The following is a 26,599-nucleotide window of genomic DNA, read 5'->3' as shown; positions in this document are numbered from 1 at the left end:
CTGGGCCAGGTGCTTTCTGTCTCTGGAAGAGCTGAGGTACTTCCTCTTCACAAATTGTGAGCGCAACTTGAGTGCTGGGAGGAGTTGTAAGAGGGGTTCCCAAAGGTGTGATGGGGCAGTCAGTGGACTGGGGGGGGTGGAATGTGTGAAGATATTGTTCTCAAGCCTGCAGTAGAAGGTGTTGAGGTCATCAGCCAGGTCTTTGTTTGCTTCAGTTAGGAGGGGTGGTCTCCTGTAGTTTGTGATGTCTTGCAGGCCTGTCCATACTGATGCAGGGTCATTAGCTGAAAACCTGCTATTTAGCCTTTCAGAGTAGCTTCTTTTGGCTATTCTGATCTCCTTTGTCTGTAGGTTCCTGGCCTGCTTATACAGGGCTTTGTCCTTCCCTTTGTAGGTATCTTCCTTGTCAGCTCTGCTACACCTGCAGAGGGAGAAATGGATTTCTCCCTCTGAAGTTGTTTAAGTTTGGCTGTGAACCATGGCTTGTTGTTACTGAATGTGCAGATGGTTTTGGTTGGCACACACGTCTTCACAAAAACTGATGCAAGATGTCACAGTGTCAGTTAGTTCATCCAGACTGTCAGTTCCAGCTTCAAAGACACTCCAATCAGTGCAGTCAAAACAGTCTTGTAGTTCCTGCTTTTTCTCTCTCGCTGGTACAGCTCTTCACTGTTTTGACTACAGGCTTAGCAGAAATTTAGTTTTTAGTCATTTTTTTTAGTAATTTTACAGAGTTCCCCAAGTTTGCCAGGTTTTGCAGTGCATTACTCACATTGGCCTGTGGTGGGATGTAAACTTTGGTTAGAATGAATGAGGAAAATTATATATCTTTGTAACTTCTTGTAAAAACATCTGGATCTAGTCCAGAACAATACGTTTTGAAAGGACCTGAGGACCTTCACCTCGTCACATCTCCATAGCATTTCCATTAAACAGAGGAATTTGGCCGGCTTGTATTTGCGGTAAACCGTTTTCCTGAGCAGAAGGACTGATTGAATTTGCAGGACATCTGGGAATTGATGCTATGCAATTACAACGAAAGAGCTGACAAATGAGTGCTTGAACAAAATCATTTTTAATGAAGTTGTTCTCGTTTACTTAAATCCACCGCAACAGCTTTTGTTTGGGTTGTTGTGAAATCATGACGAGTTAGTATATGTTTCTGCTTATAGACCATGTCCTAATCGATTATTGTGAACTTTTCGAAAAACCACCTCTCCCATATTATGCCTAATTTAACTGTAAGTCATTTTATTTCACTTTTGATACATTGTTTTATAATATATTTATTATTAATAATTTATTAATAATAATTTATTATTAAATGTTAATTATTAACATAATTGAAATCAAATTGTTTTTATATTGTAGCCACAGAAATGTATCTTTTTGTGGTAATAAATAGACAATTAATAAGAGAAAAGATCAAATATTAATATAATTAATATTAATTTTAATTATATTGAAAAAGTCGTTGTATGCCACATTTTAACAATTGGTAATCAACTATTATTAAAATCGTTAATATTATATTTAATTGATTTTTTATCATTTTATTCTTATAGTTCACAACACTGTATTTTTACAAAATATAATATTTTGTGTAATAATTAATAATAATCAATAATCATTGTAAGGCAATAGTGTCAGTTTTGTTCCCCGTATCTGCTTATTGATGGTAAGAAATGACGGAGTCTCGCAACCTGATTACTAATTATTTATGCTGTTTTTCATCAGAACTGTTTAAAATAAATGTATACGCAAAGCCCTGGTCGACCAAACGTTTTTTAGCAGCCCAGATTTTTCTTGATTCTGCTTTAGAGTCTACTATTAAGGAGTAAACCGTGTAGGTGAATTGCTTAACATTGGACCAGTTAGCTTTGTTGGGTTATTTGCTGCGATATAAGTGATAAATCTTGTACCTTTAAGCTACATGTTAGTTTATATGGGCTTATGCTAACAGTGTGCTATAGTCATATTTCAATTCAATTAAATTCATTTTTATTCGTATAGCGCTTTTAACAATGAACATTGTCTCAAAGCAGCTTTACACAGAAAATGTGTAAAGCTGCTTTATTTAATTTGATTATAGAAATAGAGAAGCGGTAGCATTTGACTGGACAGGCTAATTTAAACGTGTAGTTGTCCTGAAGATTTCCAGAGAAAGAAAGTTTTAAATGAGCTTTATTGTAAAACTGTACACTGTGGGATTTCTGCCAATTAAGTACAACAGACATCCATTTATATTTTCTAACAGCTAGTTAAGTTTAGCATGTTTTGTATTCCTACTGAGGCTACAGAGCTACATAAATCCTCACCATGCAGCTAGTTAGTTTTTCCTTTTAGACATTAAGCATAAACGGAGGTGGCAGTCTTAATGAGCTTCAAATGATTTCATGCTTTTTTTAATTTCAACAACGCTACGCATTGCGTTTCAGGGAAATTAGCTTGAAATTAGAAAGTTATGGAGCAGCATGGTAGAGCAGTAGGTAGCTTCAGGGTCCCTGGTATAATCCTCAGTTTACTTTCATTTTCTTTGTAGGCTTTTTCTCCATTCTATTAAAAATGTATAGCAATCTGGGAAAATGCCCTGGGTGTCAATGTAGCCGGATTTCTGTCGGAAATTAGGTTTTGGCTATGTGTCTTTTCACCACTTTTTGACACCTCAGCTTTAAGAAGCTGTAAAAAAATGGGGGTGTCGCTATAAATGCAGTCTGTCTACAAATGTCTAAAACATTGTTAAGTGTGTGTTTCCAAGCACTCGTTAATTAAATTTTTGGGTTTTTAAATGATATAGTGAAGTAGAACATAAACCTAATCTGAGTTCGGAGTGCAAACTAGTTGTGCGGATTGTATACCAGTTAATTTCATGGTGGTTTAAAAAAACTAAGATCTTATAAGAATCTTCTTTGTCAGTTATCCGAATTGGATCAAATGTATGTGATGACTATATATGAAGTCCATTTAGCTGCTTGAAAACTAAGCTACAAGACCATCTATGTAGAACATTTGTCCATCGACCTCCATTTTACACCAGAAGCTAAGTGCTCGAAGTTTTGGATGTTGCTATGCTGCAAATCTAAACTTTAGGTGAACCTGAAAATTCGCATTATGTGAAGACGTGTGACTGGTACGGTTTTGATATTGATACATCACAGCGTGACGTCTTTAAAAAAAAGAAATACAAGATGAAGAAAGTCCTGAATACAGCAGTGTCACAGCATCCCATTATATAGAGCACAGATTCAACATAGCTTTGTGCATGTTTTCATGCTTAATATATCGTATTAATGTGAGTGCAGTTTGATTCTCGACAACGACTGAATGCATTTAGTGTCTTGTTTTTCTTAGAACAGCTTTACTTCCTGTGTTAGCATTATTAGCTGGAAAGGGGTGAGCTTATCTTACATACATTACAAGGTGGTTGATTTATGTGGTGCTCTGAGAGAGAAAATGATTTCTACATTATTGGCTGTGTAAAAGCAACCATCCAGCATCTCTAAATCTGCATCCAGCTTTTTCCTTATCACCAGCGATGTTATTATACATTGTAAAATGCAAAGCGCTTTTCTTTCACTGATTTTTTTGCTCCTGACTGACTAGAATTATGCAGAGCCGCGATTTTTCTTTCTAAACAGAATATGAGGGTGGAGTGAAGGGGCGTTAGAGTTTGTCTATAAAAAGAGCACAAACAAGCAGGATGTTACCACCAACAGTTTTCCAAACAGAAACCCTAATACACGTGTGCCGAGGCCATAGCATAACAATTCGTTCATTGTCATGTACGTGTTTTTGAGGTAATTTTACTGTACTTACGAGGTTAGAACTTGACCAAAGTCTGTTTTGAACTACAACCCCAATTTCAAAACATTTGGGACACTGTAAGAAATGCACATAAAAAAAAAACAAATGTAATGATTTGCAAATCTCATATTTGATTTACAACAGAACATATAAAAGGAAACATATAAAATGTTTAAACTGAGGAACTCTAAGCTAAAAATAGGGTGATTTTAAAATGAATGGCTTCATCTCCGATGGTATGGGAGTGTATTAGTGCCTGTGAAATAGCCGTCTTGTACATCTGAAAAGGCTCCATCAATATATTAGGTTTAAGAACTTTCCATCCAGAAAATTTCTTTTTTTAGGGAAAGACTTGCATATTTGAGTAAGATAATGATAAGTGCATACTGCATCTATTAAAGTACCATGACTTTGTAGTCGAAGAGACTAGGTACTGAACATCAAGAAACAAAAAACACAACAAAGAAGACCCAGAACTGTTGAGCAGCTAGAATCCTGTATCAAACAAATATGGGACAACATTCCTCTCCTAAAACTTTAGCAACTGGTCTCCTCAGTTTCCAGATGTATACGGACAGAAGACGTGATGCAACACAGTGGTAAACGTGGCCCTGTCCCAACTTTTAAAACGACGTGTTGCAGCCATCAAAGTCAAAATTACCTTATTTTTTTCATGAAATTATATATAATCCCAGTTTAAACATTTGATATGTATTTTGCAAATTCATTTTATACAGTGTTTTAACTTTTTTGTTGTTTACTTTTTTATATATATTAAGGCGTGAGTGGGCTTTTAAACATTTGCCTGTGGTCTCTAAGCTTGGCAAGTCTTAGTAGGCACCAATTGCTTTCATTCAGTATTTACATGAAAGTCCTTATTTAATTAAACAGTGTCTTGTTGACAAATTCCTTCAGTCGTCCTGTCTGTTTCCCTCAATTCATCATCTCCTTTCTGCCTTTGGGCATTTTGTTGAACATCAATCATTGTCAAAATACCTTGTTATAGTTGTAGTCTGTGGTTTGTGCATTAATTTGACTGCATTTCCCCTTCTGTCCTTTCAGACCTCCGTCGACGTGACCGTGTTGGGAAAATGGCCTCGGACAACATGCAGCGTAGTTACTCCATTATACCGTGCTTCATCTTTGTGGAGGTAAGGCCTTGTGTCTTGGTTTCAGCCAAAATTTTTTTCAGTCAGTTGTGATTCAGGACTCGCTGCAGCTTTTTGAAAACCGTTGACTGAGACTGTTCACCATGCTGGATGGGCGTTTAATTAAAATTGGTGTCGAATCCCCTTGATCGCTGAGGACCAGCAACACTTCAAAGCTGCCTTTTCTTCGACACCCTCGCTCTGCGTATATCACTTCTCAGGTTTTTTTTTTCACGCCTGAAAACTCAAAGCTGTACGATGCTGATACAGTGCCATGCTTTTCTCACTTAGACCCATGCAAGGTCATGTTTAGCTCCCGCTGTGAGTAAGTTGCATGGATTGCATTTGGCAGTTCTTTGGATGTCTTTACATAGAAACACAGAGAGACACCCTGTCCCCTTTCTGACATTTCAGTTTATCATTGTATGGTCTCAGTTTTACCACCTAGATAACTCCCCAGCTGTCAGGCTCTATTGATTTTTGTCTCTTTCTTCACCCTGGAGATAAACTGAGCTGCTTGACATTAGTCTTTCTGAAGTGTCCGAGTGCAGTCTAACTTTCTGATGAGAACGTTGGGACTGAGCAACAACAGCAGGTTTTGTGTATGTATGGGATCCAAGTGATATACATTTATAAATACGAATGCAAAGTAAAAAAAATAGTCAATTGTAAACACACAATATACGGCCCAATGTATCACCCTGTAATAATACCCAACAATATTGTCATTGACAGTTGATTTTGGTGGGATGAGGAGGCCTGTGGTGCAAATGTGTTCAGTAGGGTTGAGGTCAGGGCTTTGTGCAGGACACTTAAGTTCTTCTAATCCAACTTTGGCAAACCTTGACTTTATGGAGCTTGCTTTGTGCACAATCACATTGTCATGCTGGAACATGTTTGGGCATCTTAGTGTGATGGAAACAAAGCCATTTTATACGATTGTGTGCTTTGTGGCAACAGTTCGGTTCACATATGGGTATGACTGTTAGACTTCCACCAGAAAGCTGCATTTCTTGCGGATCATGGGAAGAGCAAAAGTACAACTCAGTTATTACCGAACGAACGAACGAACGAACGAACGAACGAACGATAGATAGATAGATAGATAGATAGATAGATAGATAGATAGATAGATAGATAGATAGATAGATAGATAGATAGATAGATAGATAGATATTTATTGCCATTGCATAGTACAGGTACACAGCAACGAAATGCAGTATAGCCTCTACCACAAGTGCAAATATTAGCAATTGTGCAAACTTACAAGAGCAGATAAATATATAAATATATATATACAGTAAATAAATATAAAGGCTCTGGCAGTTAAAGATGTTAAAAAGTACATAAATGATATATTGTAAGTAAATTATTTATATAAGAAATACATATGTTGATGTTATTTAGGATATTAGCACACAGGTCGTAACCGACGTGTCGTGTATTTGCTATACAAATGTCTTAAAACTCACCCATGCTACTTTCAACTCTGATATGAGCAAAAATCTGCCAAGTAACCTTATAAAAAATTTTATTATTGCCTGAGATTTTCATTTTTGGTGCCTGGTTTTGAAGATGTACAAATAACTGTAAAAGCATAACAGACACCCGTGTGATGTCGTGTAAGGAGGTTTCCATTGCAGACAGTTACAGAAGGAACTAACACACTGAGGCATCTCGCTGAAGTGCTTCTAACGCTGTGAAAACTACAGCTGCGTTTTGCTTTCACAGACTTTGACAAAATGGTTGTGCATTTCTTTATCCACTCGTCTTCATCCGTCTGTTCTATTCCCCGTGCTGCTTAAATACTGGAGCTCTGAAAATGAAGGCAGAATAATAGCATAGCGAACACAGACAGAATGATTGCTAATTTCTTCTTGCAGTTGTTGTGTTTAGTTTACATTGTAAGAAAGACATGGTTGGGTGGTCAAATCCCTGCCACAGCAATCTGCCAGTTTTATATAAAAAAAAAAAACCCCAAAAAACCAGTACTGAATCATGAAAATGCGCTAATTGGAATAAATATATTAATGAATCAGTATAATTATATAATAAATTAAATATAATTAATAAATATAATATAGTGCTCTAGGTTGCACTCGGTGCACTTTATGTGGCGAGGACAATTACTTTAGGCCTTTAGGCCTATGTAGCTCTACACTGAGTGATGTAGCTCTGTGTTCTGTTATGTAGCTCTACATTGTGTGATGTAGCTCTATGTTGTTTTATGTAGCTCTACACTGAGTGATGTAGCTCTGTGTTCTGTTATGTAGCTCTACATTGTGTGATGTAGCTCTATGTTGTTTTATGTAGCTCTACACTGAGTGATGTAGCTCTGTGTTCTGTTTTGTAGCTCTACATTGTGTGATGTAGCTCTGTGTTCTGTTATGTAGCTCTTCACTGGGTGATGTGGCTCTGTGTTCTGTTATGTAGCTCTGCACTGAGTGTTGTAGCTCTGTGTTCTGTTTTGTAGCTCTACATTGTGTGATGTAGCTCTATGTTGTATTATGTAGCTCTACACTGAGTGATGTAGCTCTGTGTTCTGTTATGTAGCTCTACACTGAGTGATGTAGCTCTGTGTTCTGTTATGTAGCTCTACACTGAGTGATGTAGCTCTATGTTGTTTTATGTAGCAACAGTGTTTTGGAGGAACATTGTCTCATTTCACTGTGTACTACGTCAGTTATATATGGTTGAAATGGCAATAAAAGCTTGACTGAAACAGCACATGGTGTCAGTGATTCGCCTCTAGAGGCCGCTCTCGTAACCACAGCGTACCTTCTAAGCCGTCCCAGCAACGGACGCAACCTGGAAAAATGTATCACGTATGGATTTTTCCGATAGTTGAAAGTTCCAGCAATCAACTATCGGTGCCGATTAATAGGCAAAACCGAATGGGTCCACCTCTAGTCCTGGTGGTGGTATAACTTATCTTTTTATTAGCCTTGCTAAACGAGGAGGTCTGAGGAGAATGGCCTGAGTAGTTTGAACTGACCAAAACACAGCACTGGATACATACAAGGAGATGTTTTGATGGTTTCTGTGATTGGATTTCTGTTCATTTGCTGACATGGATTGCATCCAAAGCAGTTTTCTTGCTACATCACACATACATCAATTTAATCTTTGGAAATTGTCTGTATTATGCAGTTGTTTCTGAAGTGAAGGTGATCCTGCTTGAAGCACTGGATGGCTCAGCTCACATTCAGCAAATCAGGAAATGAAACACGGAAATTGGCTTTTCTGTCTTCATACCTATTTGTGTTTCTAGCAAGTGGCAGTTTAACTTCTCTCATCTTTGCCATGTTGCTGGATCACGTCCACGCCTAGTTGTTTTATCACATTTCACGTCTGGAAGTCGCCTCCTCTAGCTGAAAATTAATGGTCTTGTTTTTGTTCTGATCGTTATTTTCTGGTTGAGTCACTGTATGTGTGTGTGTGTGTGTGTGTGTGTGTTTGAGTGTGTGGCTTTTACGATGCGTTTTTCTTTGCTCAACACAGTTGTAGAGAGTTGTAGAGAGCTGCTTATTTTTTATTATTATTGTAAGCTCAGACATTTTCCCGTGCTCATGAACAACCAGGCATGTCCTTCTGCAGAACAGGCTGCAATTTTATTTTGTCCAACCCATCTGACATCAATACCCATGCCATGATAGAGATACTGGGCTCATGTTTTCTCCTCACACAGATAGAAAGGCGGATGGATATCATTCCTGAGTCAAATTTTGATGATTGATGTGAAGAGTAACTGCATCTCTTTAAGCGTTTCTGCATGATTTCATGCAGTGTGTTGTTGACTGGACAAATGTATGTCCTTCATAGGTGATATGGTTATAGTTATAGCATGATCTTCTTCAGCAGTTTGAGCCACAGGAGCTCGTCTGTTGGATCGGAACCACATGGACCAGCCTTCGCTCCACACGTTCATCAATGAGCCTCGGCCGCCCACGACCCTGTCTATATATATCTATATATATATATATATGGTATCCTGGTCTATATGTGTGATCTCTATATGTTAATTTTATTCTGTGAAGATTTATTAATGTATATCGCTCTGGTCTGAAACACATGTCTGGAGCTACATTTCCCGGCTGGTCATGAAAAACTGAAGAAAGTTTCTTCGGTTCTTCTATACTGGCACATTCATGGCCCAAAGAAGGTCATTAAGAAAACAAAGATGTACTTAACACTGCAATGCAGTTTAGGTTGGTACATTGCTTACCAACTAAAATTGGATGATATTTAAATTTGTATGCTTCTGAATCCTCCCTGCCATGAAGTGACCTCCTCACTGAAGCCTGAGCAATATGGTACCATATGTTCACTCCATTCCCCTCCTGAGCTGATCCACTCAGCTGGAATTGGAAGATGTCCATTTCCGTGCGCTTCTCTTTCTAATTCGGTCGAAGGGCCTAAAACTGAGAGGAGCTCAGCAGTGTATGCGCCATCCTCAGAAAACTGTTAATTGCATGTTATTTATTTCTTTAACAAGTACTAGCAGCTCAGTGGATTAGTGACGATCGACAGAGTTCAATCCTGGAGCTTAAAGATGACATTGTGACTGCTGATCAAGTCCTGGAGTGTTTTTCCTCAGATTCCTCAGATCCCTGCTGATATGTGTGTAAGCAAGGGATTTATTAGATTTTTTTTGCACCTGAGGATGATGACACTTCTACCCACCATCTCTGGCTTTTTCAGCCCTGGCCTGTAAAAGAGCACTGACTAAACAGCCATTTCTATAAATAAATGTAAAAAAGAAAAATGCAGCAAATTGCTGACTGTTCTAGGCAGCATTTACAGCCTCTGTCACCAGCCTACCTGAGCCATCTGTTATTGCCTGTTTCAGACGGCTTGCAGGAACGGAACCGTAGTACATGAGATAGCTAGATATATTGGAAAAATTGGGAGCTGATTTCAGTGCTTGCTCTTGCAATTTCCTCTTGAGGATCCGTGTTTGGGGTTTCAAGGCTTCTTTGTGACCAGTGGTAGCTCAGTGATTGAGATGTTGGACTTCTGGACGGAAGGTCATGAGTTGAATTTTGGCACAGCTAAACTTCCATTTATCCCATGATACCTTTTAACATTTTAAAGCCACGATTTATAGAACATCACACAAAGACACACACAAAAAAAAAAAAATTGACAGACATTTTAGATCAATAAACCTAAGAAAAATCTAATAAAATAACTACAGAAAGACCACACAGGACAGGATTTGCATTTCACATGTTGGCAAAATAAATGATATCAGCTAAATTGGCTAAATCATGGAAAGTTTAATCTGTCACAGGTTTATTCATTCATGTTAAAACAATTATTAAAAGTTCTTTATTTTTAAATTTTTCTTTACAGCATTGTCATTATGACTGTATAATACCTTATTTGGACAAAACCAGTAGTTCCTTTTTAATGCAGCATTGTATAGAGAACAAGGGTTCACTTTACCTGTACTACAGTTTCAGTGGAAAACCATTTCACTTCATCCTATAGTGTCTGAAGCCTGTAGGGAAGTGGTAGCTCATTGGATAAGATGTTGGACTTTCGATCAGAAGATCATGGGTTCAGTTCTCAGCACTACCACCAAGCTGCCAATGCTGGTTTTCTTAACCTCATCTGTAAAATTTAGATAATTGCGAGTCGCTTTGGATGAGGACGTATGCCAAATGATGTCCGTTATGGCATTAACTAATGTATAAAGGTGGTTTATTCAGTGTGTCAGTGAAGATTCTCAGGTCATCCAGGTACAGTTCTCTAGAAGTTGATTCAAAATGACTTCTATCTGATTGGATCGAAACATTTTACTACTCATCATCAGTCTTAAGAAAGTTGGCAGGATTCCACAAATTTGTATTACTTGGCTTTTCTGGTCAATGTGTGTATAGGTCTAGATCTTCTCAGGATGGATAAAAGGATAGTAAACAGATCTCCCCCTGGATGTAGATGGCCTCCTTCACTCTTTTCTCAAACCATCTGTCTTCTCTGTCCAATATGTGCACCTTTTTCATCCATAAAATGGTCCTTCAGATGCAGGTACACAGCTGATTCTGGTCTTGATGTGTTGTTTCTTCTGTGTTGGTACAACCTCCTATGTAGTGGTTGTTTTCTGTCTTCAATGTAGAGCTCTGGACACTCTTCACTGTGCTGGACTGGATTAATAACATTGTTTTGGTGACTTTGGTGTGGACGAGTCTATTAGTCTTGTATGTGGAGTTTTCCAAAGAAACTCCTGTATATTTAGTAGTATACTGTAGAGCTCGATTGATTCATCGGTTTTGCTGATTAATCGGCACTGATAGACGATTTCTAGAACAATCGGCTATCTGCAAAAACCCATGGCGATAGTTTTTCCGGGTTGCTTCTGTGGCTGGAGCGGCTGAGAAAGTCCACTGTCATTATACAGTATGAGAGCGGCCATGTGCTGTTTATTCAAAGTGTCTTTTTTTATACATTTTGGGTGTAACTTTTTATTTATTCGAATTTAATATTTGTTTCAGTTAGAATGCATGTTTTTTCCTCAGTATTTATTCACATCTTTAATATATTAATATTTATTACAATTAGCACATTTACATGATTCTGTTATGTTGTCTAAAATGTTTATTTTTGTAATAAAATTCAATACAGTTTTACATGGAGTGTTGTGGGTTTTTTTATTTGTCCAGTATCCATTTTAAAAGTTTGAACAGCTGATCAATCGTGTATCGGCAAATACGATTCAACTCCGGAATCCGAATCGGGAATATCCACTATCGGTCGACCTCTAATATACGATGGTATTTTAATTGTTTATCCGCTGGTTGCTTTGTGTGCATTATGTCATTTTACACACACACACACACACACACACACACACACACACACACACACACACACACACACACACACACACACACACACACACACCTACTTACTATAGTTAAATAACTGCAGCATCAGGTGATTGATGGCGGAGTGTGTAGACGTCCTCTTCAGTGTTCCCAAATGACCGTCTTTCACGATACTCCGAGGTCTCGGACTGACATCTGTGCCTGTTGTTACACAGGATGTATTTTATATTGAATCTCGGTGATTTTGTTGGAACCTTGTAGGCTGCTGTAAAATAATTCACAGCTTCTTTTGCAATCCTCAATGTCAAGTTTAAGACAATAAGCCCGTGTCAGCGTGTGCACCGTTTGTTATTTAACCCAAACAGGGGATTTAAATAACATGAACACAGAGAGAAAGAGATTATGCCTAAACCCTGTAATCCACAAGGAATAAATTCACATTTCGAGTTTAATATCAATTCGGTCCTGATCTTGTTTATTGTCGTATGTGGAGAGATTTGCAGGTTCTTCCTGTGCATATGGGAGCTTTCTCAGTGTTTTCAGGTTTCTTCCTATTCCTGGCTAGTAGACAAGCTTTGTGTGCCGAGTGCCCACTAGGTGCTCTGTGTGTGTGTGTGTGTGTGTGTGTGTGTGTGTGTGTGTGTGTGTGTATGTACATGATGCCCCATGGGAATGCCCTGTCCAGTTTGTGCTCCTGCCTCACGCACTGCAGCAGTTACTGAAGGTGAATAAATGAACACTATTCTAGGTAGAACGTAGTCCTCCGAAAACATTTTTACAACGTCTTTAAGACCTTTTTTTCTTTAATGTAGCTTTATTCGATTCACACCACTAACCAGTTTTTTGCTGCCATACCAACCAGGGAAGGAGAAGGCACAAGATGTGCTTCAGTTCAATTTGATTCGATTCGAATTTTATTTGATTCGATTTAATTGAATTCTTTCTTTTAACGTTGGACATTGCCTCAAAGCAGCTTCACAGAGATAAAGAGGTTATAAAGTTGTATAAGTTTAGTGCCTATAGACTTGTTCCTTATAACTGTAAGTTTATTCCTAACGAGTGATCAAGTGGCGACTGTCGTGAGGAAAAGCACCCTGAGAAGGCATGAGAAAGAAACCTTGAGAGGAACCAGACTCAAATGGGAACCCATCCTCATCACCGAATATCCATTCCTTACAGTTCCATCATTGTTGTATTGTACTGTTCCTTAGTAAGCTTTTAAATGCAGGACTGTTTATGCAAACTGTGGTCCTGAGCCATTGTAGCATACTGTGATATTGGTGACGGTCCAAATCCATCCTCATCCTTAAAGCTTTCTTTTGTGACACGTAAAAGCCAAATTCTGCATCATTTCAAAGAGCGGCTTTACTCATTTTACGTCACAGGGCAGCGTAAAAACAAGAAGGTGAACAAGAAGTCATGCTCCTGCCTCTTCAGAAATTTGATGTCACCTTCACCCACACAGCTCAGTTGAGCTCTTTGGGATACCTGGCCATGGAGTCTGAATATTCCAGTGATGTTGTGAACACTTTTGGTACTTGGAAACCCTGAAGCCTGATTTTGAGCATTAATTTTGTGATGTTGAACTAAAACAGTATGTGAAAAAGTTCTCCTAGATTAGATCCAAATTGTAGCTGGAAACAGACAGACGTGTGAAGTGATTGAATAAAAGAGGAAATGAGCAGTGCCTGTCATCACTGTCTACACAGCTTATAACTAGATCAGCTTAACAATACTTTACACCAATCAGACATAAGATTATGACATTATAAGCGGTGGATAACACTGATCTCTTCATCATGGCACCTGTTAGTGGGTGGATTTATTTATTAGGCAGCAAGTGAACATTTTGTCCTCAAAGTTGATGTTAGAAGCAGGAACAATGAGTGTAAGGATTTAAACGAGTTTGACAAACTGTGACGTCTAGACGTCTGGGTCAGAGCGTCTCCAAAACTGCAGCTCTTGTGGGATGTTCCTGGTCTGCAGTGGTCAGAATCTATCAAAAGTGCTCAAATGAAGGAACAGTGGTCCGATCCAACAGAGGAGATCCTGTAGCTGAAGAAGTTCATGAAATTATTTATCTCTGAACCTGCACCCAGCCCCACATAGCCCTGAGCTGTGGTCCTCACCCTCCAGACATCGTTAAAGACATGTGCTCACCGGTGTGTACGCCAAACACAGACAGAGAAACGGAGGAAATGATTAATTGTTGCAATGATGGATTGGTTGTGCATCTGTGTGTCATTATTAGTGATGACATTGCAGTTAATTCTGAACTAGGTTTTAACCGGGAATATCCATGGCTGGATATTTTTCCCTGTACAGTTTTGTGGATATAAACTTTCATAGTCATGCCATGTGTTAACTCAACCTTTTGTGCTCTTAGCATTTATTTCTTTTTCTACTGTTACATTTCTGTCTTTGGGCAACTACTGACCCCTGCTGGAAGAAAATATACTGCTCCGTCTTTCTCTTTTTTACTACCTCTCTTGCAGGCACACACACACACACACACACACACACACACACACACACACACACACACACACACACACACACACACACACACACACACACACACACACACACACACACACACACACACACACACTAAATTGCGTTAGCAAGTGAGGCTCTGGATGCATATAATTCTCCACCATAAAGCTGCCTGTATAAAACACACCATCCCTGTTTTCATTCCACACCATCTGCTGGTCGTATCTCCATGTGCACCACGGTCATGAGAAAGCTCTCCTGTGAATCGCTGAAGCTGCAATAAACAATAATTACTAACATATTTTTTAGGGTAATTTATAAATACAGTGTATTGTTAAGCAATTTGTGTTTAATATGAGCAGTGATGGATGAAGTAGTTGAGTTAAAGTAGAGATCTGATCCTTCAGTTTTGTGGGAACAGTTTGGAAAAGAACCACATATTGCAGGAAAGGGCAGGTGTCCCAATACTTTTGGAAATACAGTGTATTAAATAACATTACCCATTACCCATCTAATTGGCGAATTTCCCAGCATTGTAGCTAAAACATCATTATAAAAACATCGTTTGTAAGAGTTTATGACTTTGCTCACATCTGGCATCCGATATGCATTCACACCTCCATCTACACTCACACACTTCAAATGTGTCTCCAGGTTGGTTGGATTGAAATCTGATTTGCTGTGTCGTGAGTAATTAGAGAAGGAATGGGCTCCTAACACTCGAGCACAGTGTGTAGGTTATGACCAGACCCGTCACAATCATGAGATTATTATACACCGATCAGCCGTAACATTCGAAGCCCCACCGAAACAGCTGGAATGTTTTAGTGCAAGATTGAAGTAGAGCAAAACGCTCCACGCAGCACATTATCTTCCTCCTTGTCCACCAGTGTGTATCGTCGACAAGGTGGTGAGATCATGTCACGGCCCTCACCTACACGATTTCATCAGACGTGCTCCGGCAGACACGTTGACGATGATGCAAACGCTAAACACGCGTTTCAGTTTTCTGCTGCCGGGATTCAGCATGTTGGAAATATTGGGTGAAATCTGACACGTCCTGTACAACCCTGACAGTTAAAGGCAATTTCTTTCAGACATTCAGATGCCTTGACAGCTGCATTTCCTGTAGTGTGAGTATCAGGATTATATCCAAAAACATACAGTGTAATGTTAATTCAGGGAAATGGTTTTGTGGTAGCTATAAATCTGATTGGTCTAGACGTTTTAAGGAGATCTGAGACTCATTTTAGTCACGTTGTATGATCTTGGCTTGGACTGTTATTAGGCCATAAATCTATGACGCTCTGTTTTTTCATCCCTATGCCAATAGACGGTTTTCCATACTTCAGGAACGTTGTCTTGGTTCCTCGTTAGTGCAATACCTCAAGAACAGGTTTGGGTCTCCTAGTTGAAGTAAAGGACACATTTTATATACTATTGCATACCTTTAACTTTTGGTAACAGAAGAAGCACCTGAAAAATCAGCTGTCCCAATACTTTTGACAGGCACAATTACAGATACTTACAGTGCTGTACAGCTTTAGACTGAGGTAGTTTTGCTTTAGAATTGCTAATATTTAATAAATATTTATATATAAGGGATAATACAGGTATATTAACAGTAATGTAGGCAGATGAAGACGTTCTGGTTTCAGCCCCGAATGGTCCTGAGGGAGGAAACTCCTCCTCGTTCTCTTTGTGTTGGTCTTTAGGGAGCGGAAACTCTTCAGTGACCTCAAAACAGAGAATAGTCTATTGTTTAAGGATGAGGTCCTTTACCATCTCCTGGTCGTGGTCCAGCACCACTTAGATGGACCGGCAGTCTGAATTGATCAAAACAGGGTGAATCAGGTTGATGGCATCAGGGTCAAATGTCTGAAATAAAAAAAAAAAAATTTCCCCCAAGAGCTTCCTTATTGTTCAAAGTCTATTTTAGGTAAATGTGAGGTACTGTAGGAAAAAAAATTAATGACCTGGTGTCTGTGTTTTAGCGCTTGTTTTTCAACCAGGGTTGTTTAAGATCATTCAGATCTTCAGACATGTAGCATTAGAGCACACTCAGGGATTTCTGAGCCGGTGATTATATAAACACAGGTGATGATAAGGTACTTGTTCGTATTCTACCGAAAGAAAAAGTTGCTGAAGCAGTGGACAGATGAACAAATGGAGTCAGGCAGCGAACAGAGCTTCTTGATTTATGCCCAGACTGCTGCTGGTGATGCGGCGCTCAGCTGCCGGTGATGATGTACTACTTGTCTGTTGAGAAACAGACAGTGAACAGAATACTGCAGCAGATTTTCCTCTATCGGGCAACCTGAGAACTTCCCTCGTAAGTGGTTGCATTTATATCTCCTGTGGTATAAAGATGAAGAGGAAAGTTCCCTTTTTTACATTTTTCATTTCGTTCTATTTTTTAAATTGTTTGTTGTTCCAGTCAGAATCGGGCGTTCAGACTGGAGGGACAGGAGGTTTTGCTCTTATTTGCTCGGTTGTTCTTTGCATTTTAAAACCCAGACTTTATTCTTTATGTGCTTTTTATACATTTTAGAACTCCTTCAGCATCCTGCAGATAAAGCTTTTTTTACGTAATGTTTCAAGAGCGGAAAAAGAGGAAGGGAAGAAGAATGCAAACGAAAAAGGATTGCAGATGTGTCTGAATGAAATACAGATGTATGATATGAAAGTAACGGACGTGTCTTGTGCTGTGTTTTTTCTCTCCAGCTGGTCATCATGGCAGGAACAGTGCTGCTGGCCTACTACTTTGAGTGCACCGATTTATTTGGCATCCACATCCAGGGCTTCTTCTGCAATGACGCCGAGCTCATGAAGCCTTACCCTGGCGTCGAGGAGAACAGTTTTATCCCTCCGCTCATCCTTTACTGTGTGGTTGCAGCAGCTCCCACCACCGTTGTAAGTAAAATATTTGGATTATATATACATTTTTTAATTTGATGTGTTAAAGCAAATGTGAAGTCGAGACATGGAAGGGAAAGGATTTCTGAAAAGGTTTCACATATGCACTACAGGATTTCATCACAAGAGGGCGCTAAGTGATCAGTATAGGTGAAAAAAAAAAAAACGACCCAATGAAATGACAAGTACATTTTCCACAGTTTTTTGATCATACACACATATACACCGTATGGACAAAAGTTTTGGGACACCTACATTTTCTTATATTTATTATATTTCTATATATGGTTTTAAGAGGTGGAAGGAGTAATCAAATATTCTACTCAAGTAAAAGTAGTTACTTCGATAAAATTGTACTTAAAGTACAAGTAAAGTAATATTTTTTTTACTATATATTTATTATTAAAGTTTACTCAAAGTAAAATTTGCAGTTACTTTTTTTAACAGCAGGGGGCAGTAGATTCTAGTGATCTAGTAGATTCTAATCTTAAACTAGTATTTTTTAATTGAAGGAACACCGTTACAAATTAAAGTGCAATTAAAAAAGTTGAGTTGAAAAAATTATATTATAATCATCATAAATCAGTCAGAATTCAGACTCCCGCATTGAATGACTTTCGATTCTGCATCACCGGCGTCTGTCCCGTCTGTCCATCTTTCTTTCTTGTGAGATCGATCAATGCAGTAGTTTCTGGGGTGCGTTTTTTTTTTTATCTCCTTGCAATATTTTGATTTATATTTCTTTCCTCCATAAGGGATATGATTTCAATTGTAGTTAAGTGCAACACCAAACAAAAACATACTTAAGTAAAAGTAAAATTACGATTGTTCTTCTCCATGCTGTTGCCAGTGTCTGAGAAAAATAAATGTATAGGATTTTTCCCTATACTTGACCCATGTTTTATTGGTGAGCGAATGTTTGTGATCAAGTCTTAAGAGAGCGAATGTTTCTCGTTGCCTTCCAAATACTGACCCATATTTTTTGTTCAGTTGAATCCTGACCATGTAAAACACGTTACTGATTTGGCAGCTGTGAAGGAGCATGTCATTGGCTGTAGCTATTGAAAGAACATGGCTTTTAGTGAAGACTTCACGTTCTCAGCCTGAAGAGAGTGGAAATGATTCTGTATGAACATACGGTTCAGTACGTATTGAAGGATCCAGTTTAAGATGAACTGATACTGGACGGTTCAGATGTTCAATATCTGAACACCAAATTTCATAAAAGTTGGGAAAATGTAAACTGTAAATAAGATCAGAATGCAGTGATGTGGGTATAAACCTGTATTTTATTCACAATACAACATAGAAAACATATCACATAGGGATGATGTACTCCAAATCATTGGGACTGGAATAAAAGGCTGGAAAGTAAATGTTGGAGCTGGAGGAATATTTTGAAAATAATTAGGCTGATTGGCCTCCTCACAGGTCACTAACATGACTGGGTGTTTAAAGAGAATCTCAGAAAGGCAGAGTCTCTCAGAAGTTAGAAGATGGGCAGAGGTTCACAAACTGCATCTATAAATTGAACGATTTCCGAGAAATTTTCCCCAAAATCAGATTTCAAATACTTTAAATATCTCATCAGCTATTTAAGGCCAATAATCAATATTGGATGCCTGTAATTAAAACAGTCATGATTCCGTAATGAAATCGCTGCATGGGCTCAGAAACACCTCTAGATATCACTGTGAACACGGTTTGCCGTTCGCAAACGCAGGGTAAATCTCTGTAATGAAAAGAATAAGCCACACGTGAGCATGATCCGGATCTGCCAAAGTGGAAAAGTGGAAAACGCTTCAGTAGTCAGAAGAATTAAAATTTGAAATTCTTTATGGAAACCATGGATGTCTTCCGGACTAAAGAGGAGTGGGACCAACCTGAGAAACCCCAAACCTTTTTGAGACGTGTTACGGCCACCGATCTTCAAAATTACCTCAGATTTTCTTTCAAATGGAACATTTGAACATTTGTTTTCTATCTTCTATTGTGAATAAAATAAGGGTTTATTCGATTTGTAAAATCACTCATTCTGTTATTGTGTTGTTGAGTCACTGAACGAAACCTTGTGGTGAATAGAATCACAATATTCAAGCCAATGGGTTGATTTTCAATTTCCAACGCTTCACAATTCTACTGAATTCTGTAATTTAATTGGTCAGGTGTCCATTTTTTTTATTTTTTTTGTAACTGCAGCTCCCGCTGTTCGGTGTAAACTTTCAACTGTAACGACTTATTCACAAGGTCAGCATGATTTAGTGAAGCTTTCTATAAGGTGATAATTATAAGCACTGTTACAAAATGAAATGTAATGATACGAAGATAAAAAAGAAAGTATGATGCCATTATTTTATCATTGGCACATCATTTTTTCCCCCTTGTGTTTTATTCCTTATATAAATAAACCCTGCATCTTATCCATGATCACCATGATCATTTTATGTTCATGATCATCTTTTTAACATAAAAAAACACCATTTTGAAACACAATACACAATCCTGTTTAAAATTCCCATCATCTGAGGCGTTTTATTGTATAAGTCTGAGCTGATGAAATGAGTTTGCATTAGGAGCATCATGTGCTGCCCTCCGGAATAAAACATGCTTCAAATCCAAACTGGCCTGCAGGTGATTTCTCCACTCGCTTGAACTATTTTGCTGTTCTGTTCCTCTTGGCGTTTATGTACACAGGTGGTGACCTTCTTCCTGATAGCTGCACAATCTCCCAGAGAAACTTCTGGAAAGTGCCAGACAGTGGCTTCACATATTGGTGAGATGTTCTGATGAAGAGAATACAGTCAGATGGGATATTTGGTTGGTTGGTGGAATCCACAGAAATGACAAAGTCTTCAAACATCGATACTGAAAAGATGGATTTTTACCCCCACATTTTAAAGATCTATTTGTATTATTGAGTTAAATGTGTTTATTGTGTTTATATCAAGTGCATGGTTTTATTGTGTGCAGTGAAAATTTATTCGAATCAGAGAAACATTTCTGTCCAAATTTCACCTTTGAGCCTTTTCAGTCGAAACCTGTTGCTGCAGGTGGTGGTGTTGTTTCTGTTGGTGGTGTTTGTGCTGGTGTTGTTTTTGTTGTTGCTGCTGTTCTTGTTGCTGTTCTTTTTGTTGCTGGTGGTGTTGCTGGTATTGTTTTTGTTGTAGGTGGTGTTCCTGTTGGTGCAGCTGTTGTAGGTGGTGTTCTTGATGTTGCAGTAGTTGCTGGTCTTGTTCTTGTTGCAGATGTTGTAGGTGGTGTAAATGTAGTAGCAGATGATGCTGGTTTTTGTTGATGGTGGTGTTGCTGGCATTGTTTTTCATGTAGGTGGTGTTCTTGTTAGTGCAGCTGTTGTAGGTGGTGTTCTTATTGTTGCAGCTGTTGTCAGTCTTGTTGTTCTTGTTGCTGAGCTGTTGTTAGTCTTGTTTTTTTTTGTTGCAGCTGTTGAAGGTGGTGTTTTTGTTGTTGCAGCTGTTGTTAGTTTTGTTGTTCTTGTTGTTGCAGCAGATTACACGACCTGAGACCTCGCAGCAGTATTGTACTCTTTCTGGCTTTTGGCGTATCCATGTGCAGTGAAACCCATATTATTTTAGAAAAGTATTCAAAACCATGAAAAGACGAATGACACAGGATTCTAGTTTATTTTTCATAGTTAAAAAAAAAAAAAAAGCACATGTCTGATTGATCATTTTTAAAACCTTATTTCTATACTACCTTTTTTCCCCACATAAACAAATGCATTCGTAAACATGTTCACATTTTCGGCATTTGAAATGATGCATAGAGATGATAACGAAAAGCTGCTTCAATATTCCGCAAATGCATATTTAATTCTCGGTGGTTGTTGTTCTCATTTGTGTGCAGATCTTCATTGGTGAAATCTCCATGTACATGATGAAGTCCACAAGAGAGGCTCTCATTGCCCAGGAGAAGATGATTGTTACTGGAGAATGTTGCTACCTGAATCCACTCATTCGCAGGATCATCAGGTTTATCGGTGAGTCTCTTGAGTCTCTTGAGTTTGATGAGCTCCATTTTTTTATTTCATTACATACTACAAAAAGAAGACAGAAAGGCTTGACCTTTGACATTCCTCTGCTCTGTGATCCTACGTTCTTCTGACAGGGTTTACAGGACGGGTGACGTAAAAGCGAACAACCGATTCCTAAAATATCATTACTATTAAAAACATACTGACCTTCAGTATAATCTGTAAAAAATTCCAGGTTTTTTTTTTCCATCTTGAGGAACACTGAGGGCTCGTTTTTTGATGTGGCTTCAACTCTTCAAAAAACCCTCCGTCTCGTGTCTGTCTGAGAGAGCGTAGTCCTGCAGCATTGCTTGACCCTGATGCATAATTCAGAAGAGACTCTGATAATGATGCCCAATGAGGCCTGGTATTGCAATGATGTGGACCATTGTATTCAATTCATTTTCGCTCGCTCGCTGTGCGAAGACACGAGGACTTCTTGAGCGTTTCGTTCCACCCGCCCCTCCCTCTCTTCGCTTGTTGGTCTCTTTCTCTGGAGGTCACAGTCATTAGCCGTCTATCTTCAAGCTCATTGGCAGCCAGCGAGAAGCTCCAGCGTCTGTATCGCGTCTTTCATAGATCCAAGCAGATAGATAATCGCATCATGTTTTTGCAGACGACAGAAAAAAAAAAGGGTAGAAACATCTTTTGATGCTGTGAGGAAATTTTATTTGTCATCTAAATCAGTGGTTTCCAACCCTCTGGGCCGTGGACCGGCACCGCTCCGTGGGTCAATTGGTACCGGGCCACACAGAGAGATTTTTAACAGTTTTATTTTGGAAAATGACCGGATTCTCTCCACCACATTTGTCTATGATTCACTCTTGATGCATGTCATGATGCCTCAGTCACATGTCTTTCCTCCGTCCATTACCTTCGTAAAGGGGCTCCGGCGGCTAACACATAATACATTACTGCTAAATTCAAACCCCCAAGCGATCAAAATGAACAAAAAACAACACAGTGGATTTATGTTTATTATCATATTTAGAAGATACCAGTTTTTATGGTCGTATCTTTTTATTTTGTTGTATTTATCCGCCACACCTTAAAGGCCGGTCCGTGAAAATATTGTCCGACATTAAACCAGTCCTTGGCGTAAAAAAGGTTGTGGACCGCTGCTCTAAATGATCCAAATCAATCCAAAAATATTGGGTTCTTGTACAGTATACATTTCCCAACACCAGCATCTAATGATAATAAAAAAGGGGGACAAAAAAAAAAACCCTCTCCATGTTTGCTTCCAAGAAACTCTAATCTGTTTTGGCCGTGTAACTCGAATCCTGATTGAGAGCAGCGAGACTAAATGAACGTTGCTGGCATTTCCCCCCTACCGCAGGTGTGTTTGCGTTCGGCCTGTTTGCGACCGACATCTTTGTGAACGCTGGGCAAGTGGTGACAGGAAGCCTGGCACCGTACTTCCTGACTGTCTGCCAGCCAAATTACACAGGCACTGAGTGCCGCCTCAACCACCAGTTCATCTCCAATGGCAACATCTGCACAGGGAACCGGGTGGTGGTGGAGCAAGCCAGGAGATCCTTTCCATCTAAAGACGCCTCGCTCAGCGTCTACTCGGCGGTCTACGTCACTGTAAGTGTCTCTCGTCTCTGCTTCTTTTATCATGGGACTCAAACCTCATAGTTGTTACAATTCACACAATGCTACTGAATTCAAATCTGATTCGTTGAAAAATCTTAGTGGTTAAGGCATTGGATTTTGGATCTGAAGATCGTAAGTTCAAATCCCACCCACACCAAGATGCACTTCTCTGAGCAAGACCCTTAACTGCCATAACGGCTAAAATGCACGAAAAATGTCAAATGAATGTTTTTTACAGTAGCAGAGAGAATAGAGAATTCTCCATGGTCTGTATGCATCAGGGAAGTGGTAGATTAGTGCTTTAGTAAGGTTGAAAGGTTGTGAGTTCAAATCCCACCACCACTAACAGGCCCTTGAGCAAAGCCCTAAACCCCCAATGTTGTATAAATGAAATAAATGTAAGTTGCTCTGGATCATGCCATAAATGTAAACGTGTGTGAGCTTGTGAATATGTGAACGTGTGTTTCAGATGTACATCACAAGCACCATCAGGACAAAGAGCAGTCGTCTGGCAAAGCCGGTGTTGTGTCTGGGGACGCTGTGTGCTGCGTTCCTTACAGGGCTGAAGCGGGTGTCGGAGTATCGAAATCACTGCTCGGATGTCGTAGCTGGATTCATCCTGGGAGCCTCCATTGCTCTGTTTTTGGTAAGTCTGATCCTTAATTCATGCCTGCAGATGGCGCTATTCTCAATATATATCTGAGTGTGTGACAGTTTAAAAATGTACGCACAGACTTTTGGCTGCATGCCTCATTCTTATCGGACTCATCTGTCAAATAAAAAGATTGTAATTGGAAAATTATACGTAAATACAATACAATACAAGTTTGTGGACACCTGAGCATAAGATTGGTAGTGTACATGCTTCTTTTTGGACATCCCCATTCCACATGTAGTCCCTATTTGCTGTTAGAATGAGCTTCACTCTTCTGGGAAGATGTTCCACTAGATTTTGTGGAGGTTTAGCTACAAGGGTGTTAGTAATGTCAGGTACTGATGTAGGTGAGAAGGTGAGGAGTCCTGGGGTGCAGCATTCACATTCATCCCAAAGGTGTTCAGTAGGGTTGAGGTCAGAGCTCTATAGCCGGAGATCTTCCACTCCAACCCATGTAAAGCAGATCTTCATGGATCTGGCTTTGTGCACTGGTGTTTCATCATGCTGGAACAGGTTTGTGTGTCTCAAACAGTTTGGGAAAGAAGACCATACAGCTGGAAAATCAGGTGTCCCAATACTTTTGTCTGTATACTGTATATAAAAAATGCATAATGGATTAATAAATCTTGATCACCGTTTCTCTTTGCAGGGACTGTGTGTGGTGAATAACTTTAAAGGCGCTCACTCGACCCCGACCAAAAGGAAGACGGAGGAGTACCGCGGCCTCCCGCTCATGACGTTCCCCCGTGTGGAGAGCCCACTAGAGACCCTCAGTGCACAGGTAGAGCTTTTCCACTCCATCGTCATACAAATAGATGTGATCGATCTTCGCTACAGTATAAACATTCGTCTTCTCGTTTCGATTCCTACACATTCATCATGAAAGCGACTCCGGATGGCTTGGAATGGTGGCTCGTGAAGCACAGACGCGTGCAGGACACAGGACACGCTCGTTACGCGGTTACTTTTCATATGTGACATTATGAAGGATTCATGTGCAACAAATTCTCCGGGTTTTTACGAGATCCGTCTGTAAATCCACAGCAGAGTGAAACGAAATCGATATTCGGCTCTGAATTATTGAATATGTACCTTATTCCACGTAGGTGTGTTCGACCTGCATCACAACACTAACAATTTGTTATAATCTTGTTTAGCTTCTTATTTTTAGGATGTGTTAGGGGTCAGCACTGGTTCCTGACAGCACAGCGATTAATCTCTGTCTGAGTCGGATGATATATTGCCGTATACAGTCACGCAGCAGTTCTTTTTTTCGAGATCCTTGAGTTTCACTTGGGTTTTTACTTAAGCAATCATTTGGATTCTGAAGGATTTTTGTGATGAAATTAACCTTAACTCCAAACATGTCTATTGTAAAAGTATCAGTATTACAATAACACACATTATAAGTAGATTCATCCAATCAGAACTTTAATATAAACCTTATAAAAAATCAGTCAGGACCTTCTGACCAATCAGAATCCTGCACGCTGGGGTTCAAATCTCAAGATATCACTGTAAAATTACAGCTTTCCCCAGTGTGTATCTGCTAAACTGCTGAACTACAGTACAACTGACCATTTTTTAGGATCTACAACCAGAAATATGATCTTTCTGGTGTGAATGAACGGGGACACCACCTACAGTATCCGAAATCCAAGCAGACGTCTGTACTGATAGTAAGCAAAAACAAATGGGAGAATTTCTTTGCACTTTTGAAGTACACGAGCTCATCGTCGCAGCGCAGTTTGGGATCGCTCGTTTAACGGAAATGCGCGGTGAAATGGATTTGGATGTTTACGTGTAGGAACTGTGGGAGACCTTCAGCATGCTGTCAGTGTCTCTTATCAGGACAAGCTAGATGGATGAAAAGGCTGATTCAAGAAGAAATGAGTTCCCAGAAGCCACGATTTTGTTTTCGCTTCTTTCTGCATATTGTGGTTTATTCTGATTGATGCGTTATCAGAGACCGAGGGAGCATCTAAGAGAGAAATTGACCGAAATGTTCTACACCGAATAATCCTACATATATAATGCATTAAATAATGCATCAATCTAAATTATGTGTGTGTGTGTGTGTGTGTGTGTGTGTGTGTGTGTGTGTGTGTGTGTGTGTGTGTACTTTCAGAACCATTCAGCGTCCATGACTGAAGTGACTTGACTAAGGGGCCGGCACAGAGTCACCTTCACTTCACCTCAACACTTCTAGGCACAAGATGTTTTTGTATGTGGCATACTGTAAAAAATAAATTTAAAAAAAGGAACAAAAAGAAGGAACACAAAGAAAATAGTATTATGTTGGACCAAGTTAGAGGCAAGTGTTTTGTACATTTTGTAAAACACAGTGCTGTAGCTTATCCTTCTGTTCTTTCCGATTCCACATAAGGAGTTACGACTTCCTCGTCATGTTCTACATCACAACAAAATTAAGTCTATATATGATGTTACTCAGCTATCTGTGTTATGTGGTATTTGTACAAAGGATTCTTTAATTCCTGTTTATTCCCTTCCCCCTGTCAATTTTTTTTGACAAAGATCATATTTTTGGTATTATTTTTTATCTGTATAAAGCATTTTTGATCAACATTGCTTGCTATTTCTCCAGGAATGTTTTTTGGTATTCTTTTTTTTTTTTATTTCATTTTTTATGTAATATAAAGATAAATTTTTTTCCAATAACATATTGAAAATGTCTTTAGCACTGCATGGAAGTACGCAGACATTTGACGAACATGTTTCATTCTCGTGCGTTGTTTTTTTTTTTATGGATTCTTTCGAAATGCCGAATATATTTTTTTGATTCGTCTGTCAAATAAATAGTTTGTAGTTGGAAGCTGGGACCGGTTGATTTTTCACCAACACAGTATATACTGTAGTTACAGCCGATATCATTGTATTAATATACTATATGGGCAAAAAGTTTGTGGACACCTGACCGTAACAGTACAGTATGGATAGAGTATGTGCTTCATTTTTGGACATCACGTAGATCCCATTTGCCATTATAATAAGCTCCACTCTTCTGGGAAGATGTTCCACAAGATTTTAAGGAGGTTTCTGCTTATTCCACAAGGGTGTTAGTAAAATCAAGTACTGAGGTAGGAGAGGTGAGAAGGTTTGG

At 39.1% G+C, this 26,599-nt stretch overlaps 1 protein-coding gene across 1 annotated transcript in view; it reads left to right on the top strand.

Moving 5' to 3' along the window:
* Positions 1 to 26,311, top strand: part of plppr1 (phospholipid phosphatase related 1) — a 40,990-nt gene extending 14,679 nt beyond the window's left edge. The window contains exons 2-8 of the mRNA XM_083568009.1: positions 4,867 to 4,955; positions 17,003 to 17,191; positions 21,059 to 21,191; positions 22,564 to 22,814; positions 23,293 to 23,469; positions 24,128 to 24,259; positions 25,607 to 26,311. Of these exons, the coding sequence (XP_083424135.1) occupies positions 4,896 to 4,955; positions 17,003 to 17,191; positions 21,059 to 21,191; positions 22,564 to 22,814; positions 23,293 to 23,469; positions 24,128 to 24,259; positions 25,607 to 25,639 (975 nt within the window). The 5' untranslated portion in view covers positions 4,867 to 4,895 and the 3' untranslated portion in view covers positions 25,640 to 26,311. The remainder of the gene's footprint in view (positions 1 to 4,866; positions 4,956 to 17,002; positions 17,192 to 21,058; positions 21,192 to 22,563; positions 22,815 to 23,292; positions 23,470 to 24,127; positions 24,260 to 25,606) is intronic.
* Positions 26,312 to 26,599: the final 288 nt, after the last annotated feature.

The sequence above is a fragment of the Silurus aristotelis genome, assembly GCF_946808225.1.
Source record: "Silurus aristotelis genome assembly, chromosome: 18".
Lineage (NCBI taxonomy): Eukaryota > Metazoa > Chordata > Actinopteri > Siluriformes > Siluridae > Silurus > Silurus aristotelis.
Note: the sequence above shows the minus strand (reverse complement) of the source record. Positions and strands in the feature narration are given on the sequence as shown.